At 44.3% G+C, this 9,886-nt stretch overlaps 1 protein-coding gene across 1 annotated transcript in view; it reads right to left on the reverse strand.

Annotated features, from left to right (window-relative positions):
- The window catches only part of dpydb (dihydropyrimidine dehydrogenase b), a 67,680-nt gene that overhangs the window by 4,842 nt on the left and 52,952 nt on the right, over positions 1-9,886 (reverse strand). Inside the window, exons 17-20 of the mRNA XM_030773264.1 lie at positions 9,540-9,660; positions 9,265-9,384; positions 4,626-4,768; positions 2,634-2,813 (exon numbers count right to left, since the gene is read on the reverse strand). Coding sequence (XP_030629124.1) covers positions 2,634-2,813; positions 4,626-4,768; positions 9,265-9,384; positions 9,540-9,660 — 564 coding nt within the window. The remainder of the gene's footprint in view (positions 1-2,633; positions 2,814-4,625; positions 4,769-9,264; positions 9,385-9,539; positions 9,661-9,886) is intronic.

Below are 9,886 nucleotides of genomic sequence, written 5' to 3' on the forward strand. Positions count from 1 at the left end.
TATGTGCACGGAATGTACCAGAGTGACTGGCAATACAGCGGCCTTAGTGTGTTCCATTCACAGAGTTCAGAAAACTTTAAAAGTAAATCTATGAGAATGAACTGCTCTGAACGGAGAACTACTGGTATCCTAAGCTAGGCCTGGCCAAAGTGAACAGACACATCAACTGGTTTTACGACCTGACCAGGCCTGCCCACTGCCGCTCAGCCGTGCCAGCACACATTCAAGCAGCTCCACTCCCCAGTGTCACTGAAGAACACGGGGGAGGTTCAGGAGGCTTTGGGAAGGAGGAAGGAAGGAGATGCTATATCTTTGGGTTTGGTAGTCTAAATTATAAAGCAGCCCATGGGCTCCAATAGGCTGTGACCCCCCCCCCCCCCCCGACAAGCCTCTACATGTCCTCACAGAGGCAGGTTGACACCTGAGTGAGAGTGTGTGTGTGTGTGTGTGCATGTGTGCGCGTGCGTGTTTTGGGTGGAGTATGTGTTAGCATGCAGATACCACTGCTATGAAAAGCGTGTAAGACTGGTACCGCTGTGCCTTGGTGTTATGTCTGTCTTGTTTCTTCAGTAGCACAGTAGTCAATAAACATAACTGAATAACAAACCCCATATCCCCTAACCTTACTGTTAATATGTAGCACTATCACAGTGAGCATTGATCTCTTGACTTTAATTGGATCAACGCTGCAGATTTTCTTTTGAAACTGAAAAATAAAGAACCTTTTCTCAAGTCCACATCGCTCTCCCCCCTCCACCCCTCCCCCTGCCTCCTCAGCTCCCCACCCCCTCCCCCCTGCCCACCCTCTCTCTCTTCACATCAGGGTGCAAGGATAATGGGAGCTCTTTGTCAGTGTCTGTGTGCTTAGCTGACTATACTGGAGTTCATAGCCAAAGACTGTGTTTGTGTGGAGGTCAGTTAAGTGCACTGGTCTTTGTGGGTTGATGCTGTGCACAGGTAGGAGGTGCTGGTCAGAGTGGACGCAGCGGTACCTCACCTCTCCCTGTATGGACAGCCAAAGGCATTACAGCACTTTGAAGTTAGGGATGCAGATGACCAGCATTTGTACTTAAACATTGTTAAAGACATGTCTGAGACTTTCTCTCTCTCTCTCTCTCTCCTCATACTACAAAATAACCCAGAATCTACCCAAACTTTGTCAATTAATAGTGTGATCTATATATAGGCAGTTATTTATATGCAGTTTTGTCCTTCTAGCTGAAAAGGTGCTGACCTATTTGACCTCGTTTGACTCTTGTCATAGTGCATAAGAGAAAATAAAGTTCCCAAGCGGTGAAAGAGAATTCCTGATTCCTTCTATCCCAGAGCCAACTCTGCTCTCCACAGCACACCCTCTCATCTCCTCTCCACACCTCTCACACAGCAAAGACACGGACATGAACATACAGAGAGAGAGAGAGAGAGAGAGAGAGAGCGATACTTCAGGCCCTGTCTATATTGCTGCATGCAGCTATGTCTGCCTCTAAGCCTAAGCTCTTGTAAGCATCATAAGCATCCATTCATCCCTTCCCGTCTTCTCCTTTCCAGCTGTGTGCTTCTGTCTGGACATGAGGAGAGAGACACCCTGTCGACAAAGCAGAATCGTGTCCTTCTGAAGTTTAACCAAAAAAAAAAAAACAAAAAAAAACATGCAAAGAACATGTAAGCCTAGCAGGGCTGGGTATGGTACTGGAAAAGAAGCACTAATCCTTTAAAGAGCGTTTCACTCCTTTTCACGATGACAGGGAACTGTTTTGTGAACTGTAGAGCACTAGCATATGTTTCTGTTGTTTTCAGCTTTGTGTGTCATGCTCGACTGCTACGCTTCGCAATTGCAATGAGGAAAAATCCATTTTGTGCTACTTTATAATGTCACCAGGGAGATGGACTTTTCTGGACTTTTCAAACAATATGAATAGAAATACTCTGAGGGTAAAGGAAACGATGCAGACATCTAGAACGCTGTCACAAGGCTACGTTACGACATACTGATATCAGCTGGTCTTTGCCTTATATGAAGTCTTCTAAACTAAGGAAAAAACAACTTATTACATTATTTACATTATTACATTATTATCATGCCTGTATCTTTTAAGAATTTAATGAGAAATCCTGATGTATGTGTTTTCATCCTGGCATGTTTGTTTCATTCAAAATACTGAAGACTGACACACAAATGTCCATGGCTATGTTTCTGACAACTAGTTGAATTCTGTTTTTTTCCCCTGCTTATTCATTATTTGTTTTGCAATGATATGTAATGTCATAAAATAAATTAGATTGTCTATTTTAAACAATTTAATTTAATTAAATAAATATACAGTCTGTGTCATGTGCAATTTTCCTGTAAAGCAGGTAAGATAATGAGTCGTACTCCTTGACAGTATCTATAACTACTGTGATAACAACCGATATTTTGGCATCTGCTCTTCAAACTCAAAGTGATTCAGTTAGTTGGTCCACGTATCCAGTTCCCATTTATAACCCATGGGTATTATGATAATCTGACAGTTCTCCATCAAGCAACATTTCATTTATTTCCATAAGACATAAATCCAACAGGCAGTTTAAAGCATCACTGAGGAGCTGCTGTGTGAGAAGACACTGTACAGAGTGTAGAGAGACACCCTCACCTTTCCGACCAGTTCCTCGATGCGTGGTACCGGTTTGCCTTTCTGGTGGCGCAGAGTGGGTGGAGACTGGCCATCCCAGTCTCTCAGTTCATCAATGCTCTTTAGATAAAGCAGAGCCTTCAGACCCAAAGAGTAATCCTCAATCACAGTGAAATCCTGGTTCTGCACTGCACTGCACACCTGTCAACCATACACACACACGCATGTGTGAACACAAATACAAACACACACGTGCACACACACACAAAGACAAACATCACTTGAGCACGCAAAAAACACTCACCCACAGTGTGAGCACAGCAGTTACACACCTGTCATGAGCAGAACCCTATGTGTGTGTGTGTGTGTGTGTGTGTGTGTGTACACGTATGTATGTATGCACACATTTGTGTGTGCGTGCGCGTGTATGTATGTGAGTGTCTTTGTGTGTGTGTGTGTGTGTGTGTGTGTGTGTGTGTGCATGCGAGCATGCATGTGTGTGCATGCATGTGAGCATACATGTGTGTGTGTGCATGCACGCGAGCATGCGTGTGCGTGTGCATGCATGTGAACGTGCATGTGTGTGTGTGTGTGTGTGTGACTGTCAGATGTCTCTGCGGGCAGGAGGGCTATCCCTCCAGCCCAGTGTGACCAGGCAGACGTGACAGTGGGAGCCCCAGGTGGCATCCAGCCACATAAAGCCACTCTTATTGGCTCTTTTCTCTCTTATCTTTGATACATGGCCAGAGCACCTGAGCGACTTTGGACCAATAAAGAAAACAAAAAAATCTTATTCACAGCAAGGTTATAGAGGACATATTTTAATGGGCCACGACTAGAAGAGAAATGAAGAGACAGGACTAAAAAAAAGTCTGTTTCTATGAACATACCAGATCCACACACTAATTTGAAATATTTGTTACTTGTGAACGAGGCCTGAAAGACAGAGCGTAACAGTCTAACATGTTTATCATTTTTACAACTGAGTGACACAGAGTACCCTGAGAAGTGCTAATTGGCTGAATCAACACCGGCTCTGCCCAGTTTTGAGGCACTGTTCTTTCTTGAATTTTTCAGAGAAATATGCTAAGCCACTTGTGCTCCATTATTTCGCAGCTTAATGAGAGAGATTTGATTTATTTATTTAAAAACAGATAAGATGTGGGTGCATCGTGTTGAGATAATAGGTTTATTTGCACTAACAAGTTGTTCAGAACACAGTTTTAAATTATGATTCGTTTTGAGACTGCTGTGGCTATTCGAAACACAACTGCAGGCACTGAAAATCGTCTTTGATGCTCTACGTATCAGACCCGTTACATCCTGAATCTGGACACTGAGGATCTTTTCATCCTGGTAAAACGACAGGAAAATGTTTTGTTTTTTTTTCACACGAAAAAAAATGATAATGCTACACTCATAATTTATCAGACCTTCTGTCCATGTACACCCCAGCTCTGCTTATCTGTTTTCTACCCGAAGGTGGTCTAAATAATGAAGACTATTGTTATACACTTTACCAGTGATGACGGTGAGGCCTGTCAGCAATATTGGCCAAAATCCGTACGACTGCAGTTTGACTATAAGACCTAAAACTATGGCATGACAGGAAAACAAGTGGCCTTGAGGGCTATGTGAAACAGCTGAGCTGTTATTGAAACATTACAGTTTCATTTATGGGATCTTTCTTCCAATTCATCTGCTATTAAGATGCTTAATGTATAATCAATGAAGCTGATATTTTGCTGTTACCTTAAAGACAGAAACACTACCCAGGCATTGTTTTCAATTTGAAATAAAATGTGCTTATGTAAGTGCGCGCGCGCATGTGTGCGTGTGTGTGTGTGTGTGAGACAGTGTTGGTTAGAGTGCATGGAAATGAACCATATGACTGGGGTCAACATAATCTAAAACTACATTAAAACTCCATAGCAAACTTAATCACTGCTAACCCTTAGGAACCTCTATTGCTGACTATAACTGAGTACACTGTTGGTTAATGGTGATACTTACCTGCAGAACTGAGGCTCCAGCATGGAGAAACTGCAGACCAGTCTCTGCAGAGTCAATGCCTCCGGTAGCCAGGATGGGGAAGCCAGGCAAAGCCCTGGCAATAGCTGACACAGCACGCAAAGCGATGGGACGAATAGCATTTCCTGAGGAGATGGGGAAGGAAAAAAAATGAGTGTGGAGAAGACATGCTGGTGTAATAAGCTTACACTCTCAAATTATAACCCTAAAGAAGATTATGGCTCTGGTAAAGAACATTTTACAATAGTTTTGATGGAGAAGGCAGGCCGTAATATGCTTCAGAGTGTTCACGATTATGGGGTTTGCCAGCACGCTGAAGATAGTAATAAACACACACAAACACTCTCTCTATTTTGTTCTCTTTCTCACACATATACACATATATGCACAAAGATATACCAAAAAAAAAAAAAAAATCACACGTCCTAAATATGAAACACAACGACAGTGTTTCCCAAACTCTGTACCTAGCATCTCCTTCTCCGTCCCTCCTCTCCCTAATGAAAGTGTGAGACAGATGGAACTGTTTATCACATTAGATTTAACCTCATTTTCCCAGCAGGTTTCTATTCATTGATCACAGCCATGCGTTGTCCACATTCATTTTGCCTGCTTGGCTCAAAAAGCCACTTCCATGTGTTGACAGCTTCAGACAGCTTTCTTTATAAAAAAAAACCCCCTCCTCTCTCTCTCTCTCTCTCTCTCTCTCTCTCTCTCTCTCTTCAGCTAAATGATCCTTATGGCTGACACCATGCCTAAAATGGAGAGGATAAATTGAATCACTGCACGTTTTCACATCTTCACCATGCATGGTTAATTATGTACATATGGATGCTTTCTCTACACCTCCACTTTTTTCTTGCCACTATCACTCTCTTTCTCCCCCCCCCCCTCCCCCCCACCTCTCGGTTCCACCTGTCTCACGAATTGATAGCCTTTCAGATGGCACTGATCATTCATGCCCCACTGTGACATTCTGGTATCACGTAAAAAGCAGAGCGGACACAAAAAGCTACTGAAAGGTGATTTTGGGTTTGAGAGTGTTTAGCTAAAATCACTGGGCCTCTGTCTAAACTCAGAATTAACTGATGCTGGTTTCCACGTTTGGTCAAATCCACACTAGAGCATTACTGACATTAGTATTCATGGGTTACTTTTCACATATGTTTTCTCTCAAACCATTAACAACTGACAACACATATATAACACCATATATTTTCAAATATCAGTGCTTAAAGCATAACCAATAATCTATGTATATTTAAATGCGTAAAGATAACTGGACATTGTGACAATTATATTTCGGAAGTGACCACGCTCGTGAAACCTGATGGAGAAACCATTGTGACAGACTGAGCTTGTCACTAGGTGTGGGCAGAATCGTATGAGAACATCAGTCACAGTCTGATCTTCTAAAGGCACCAATGCATGTGTGTGTGTGTGTGTGTGTGTCTGTGTGTGCTGAGGGGAGAGGATACTGTTGTGTTGTTATTGTGCTTGTTATGCTCCCTGTCCGTCCTAGCGCTTTGTTCTTGTTTTTCACGCCGGTCGCGCTGACAGCTCCTGTTGCTCTGACAACCCCAGCATGTCCTTGTCAAACGAGGTCACTCTTGTCTGTTTGTCACGAGAACCTGTGGTGAAGTTGTCAGAGGAAACTCGCTGCATGTCAATGGCAGCTCAGCCAGTGTACAAACGCACTGTTTGCTTCGGACAATCGCTGTTAAATTGAGTCCACTTGCCGTTTCCAAAAGGAATCTTAGTGTTGCTGCAGCAGTGAGGAGATGGTACTGTGCTGTTTGATCAAAATGTAGTAGCAGTTGCCCACAAAGAAAGATAAAGGACCACACTGAAAGGGCCAAAAACTCAATACAGCTTCTCTGGTCCTTCTTTAGAGCTACAAGCCTTTCTGATCGATTAGGGAGGTGCCTGGAACAGGTTGTTTGAATCAGGCCTCAACTCTAACAGTGAAATTGTAGTGGCTTACTTTTGGACGTGCTGCTTACATATATTTCATTAATCATATCACGTCGGCATGGCGGTCTTCGTTTGCGCTAGAACTGCTAACTCTCTTTCTGGTCGGCTGCTACCGCGGCAACGCCATGATTGACAGCTGCGAGAGGGCAGCGGTGGCATCTGTTAGTGAAAGCGTCCGCTCCAAACACAGAACCGCTCTGATTAACGATTCCGCGAGCGTCGTGAGATAGAGCGTGGGGTCTCGACGCCCCTCTCTCCGATTCTTATCTTCATCCGAAGATGCTGCGCCTCACCAAAGACCCGAGCGGAGATAACGAAAGCAAATAAGAGACGGCAATGGCAGCGGAACACAGCTCTCTGATAATTATAGCCTGCGATGCTAGCGAGGGGTCTGGGGAACATGGCTACCCATGCACAATGAAAGAGATGCGCTAACGTCTCAGCAACAGCGGACAATGCCGGCGGCACAGCCAATCATTAAGACATACATCAAATGAGGAGAGAGAAAGAGGGCTAAATGAAAACTGCAGCAGGAGACCAGTCTGCGATAGAACAGAAGATCCAACCAAAATGCATTAGTATCACTGAAAGGAACATTAAAAACATTCCAAAACAAACATTAAAAACCAAACAAACAGGCAATAAAACCCCGCGGATCACAGAAAGAATGCGCTTGATGGAGAAAACTAAGGCATTTAGGGCAATCTGGGAAACAAGGGACATAACAAACAGTGGAGAGCCAGGGAAGGAGAAGGGGTGAAATGAGGACTGCCAGTACCAATGGTAAGTCTGCAGTCCAAGGCCACATATGAACTTAATCACTTCTCCATGTTCATTTAAATTTCAGCTTCAGAGTGAAGGATTAATGCACTAAACGGAGCAGGGGATGAAATTCTGGGCGAACAGTGGTATAATCACTGACTTGAGGACAATTTCTGACAACACATGATGGATAGCCTGTCTGGAAAACTAGACTTAGATAACCAGGGTGAGTCTGTGTTCTAAGAGAACAATTTGTACAAAATATTTGCAGAACTTTTGGTGCTATGGCGTTGAATGGCAAAACATCTTCAGTGCCTGAAGTGGTGAGGTCTGATCTCACGGCGTCTCATCTCATGCAGGGCAGGCCAGATAGTACAGGCCAGCGTCACTGTCCATCATCAGGATCTGTTCCATCTGAAGACGCGTGAGTCAGCGACAGACATGTAATCTCACCTCTCAGATCACTGGCCTTCAGACCAAACAGAGAGTATGCGCACGCACACACACACACACACACACACACACACACACACACACACACACACACACACACACACCATCTAGAGAGACAGGCTTGAGTGAATTCATTTAGAATTCACCATATTTCAGCTTTTAGCCCAGACCCTACAAATGCCACACGCTTGCTGTTTTTTTTTGTTGTTTTTTTTTTCAATTTCCACCATATCCGTCATCAACACTTGACAAACTTTCTCATCAGTTTTTGATACCCCCATTGTTAATTTGATAGGGTAAGTATGTTTTCAACATAAACAGCAATTGCTTGTCTACTCTGGATAAAAAAAAATAAATGATAACTTTTATGACAACTGAGACTGCATTGTTAAGATTTTCCATAACACTCAAGCAGTGCGCCTCCACCCTTATGAGCTGAACAAATGTGCCACGCTGTTTGAAAGGGAGGAAAACAAGGGGGGGGGGAGGCAGAACGATTGATTTCTCCTCCTCTATTTTGAGTCCTTGGTTTATGCAAGCTGGCTCATAAATCAAACTGGTGCAGCATTAAAACCAGAGGGCTGAGTAGAATTAAACAGTAAATTACAGAATACATTAGAGGATCAACACACTTGAGAAAATCCCTGAAACACACATTTATTTATCTTTTACGTGTCCCTGGATGGGTTACAGTGGAAGGTTTTATGTCTAAGATATTTGTGAGATGCTTGTCATAAGCAGGATGCTTGTTCTCAAAGAACTGAGACAAAAAAAAAAAAATCTGATGAGAGCTTCAATGTTCGGGCCCCCAATGGGTCAGAGATAAAATATGTGGCCCCCATTGCCTCTTTAGGGCCCCCACTGATCAATGGGCTGGACTGAAGCAGCCTTGTTGGCCCCGGCTGCCTAACTCCTGCGGGAGAGAAGCATGCTGCAGCCGCACACAACTTTAAACGAGAAAAATATGACAGCCAGTCAGTTTTGCTTGCATAAAATACTGCCTCAATAGTGTGGGTATTAATTTTTAATGCACACTGTGTTACTGACCCTGTGACTGGCTCCTCCAGAGCTGTGGCAGCTTAGCTGAGGAATGGGCCAAAGAGGTGCACTGAGGTAAGTCTTAAAGGTACAGACACACCTACTCATGCACACAGACACGCAGACAAACTCACGCTGAAATAAGAGCGCACGAATACGGGCACCTTTTCAGAGCGCGGTGCAAAAACCATGGCTCTCACACCTGATCTAGTCCATCTGTCTCTCAGCAGAGCAAGTTTTGGACATCGTCGGAGCCAGTAAGCACGGCCGGCCAGCACTGATGTGCATGCACGCACACGTGCGCACGCACCCACACACACACACACACACACACACACACACACACACGCAGAAACACACACACACGCAGAAACACACACACACATGCACTTACCAGAGACACCACCATACGTGGTCCTCTTGCCCTTGCCAATGCCCGGCCAGGGTGAACCGTCTGCTTTCAGACCCATCATTCCAGACACTGTGTTGGTGGCTGTGACTCCATCTGCCCCTCCTACAGAGAATATTAACCAGTGTAACGAAGCTCTGCACACACATAGACTAACACATGCAGACACAGTCTTCCCAGGCTCATCTCTAGCCTCTATAAAAAAGACTTTTCCCAGTTTAAACGAATAACAGAACTGCCGTTCTTATGGAGTCCCATACCCTCATGTGCAGCGCGGGCGATGTCCACGATGTTGGTGACGTTGGGCGTGAGTTTGGCAAAGAAAGGGATCTTGATTGCCTGACGCACCCAACGGCAGATGTTCCTCACCAGTTCTGGGTCCTGCACCGAGTAAGGAGAGGGAGTGAAGAGAGAGAGAGAGAGAGAGAGAGAGAGAGAGAGAGAGAGAGAGAGAGAAAACAGGTTTGAGAGCAGCATTAAATCTGTTACTGACTCACTGTGGCTTGTGCCAAAAATAGGATGAGTTCTGGAACTTTCCAGCAGAGAACTGTTGGGGTCCTGCAGAATGCAAAGCCAGTCTCATTAAATGACTTATTCCATGATGGGG

Source organism: Chanos chanos, chromosome 5 (assembly GCF_902362185.1).
Source record: "Chanos chanos chromosome 5, fChaCha1.1, whole genome shotgun sequence".
In the NCBI taxonomy this organism is placed as follows: domain Eukaryota; kingdom Metazoa; phylum Chordata; class Actinopteri; order Gonorynchiformes; family Chanidae; genus Chanos; species Chanos chanos.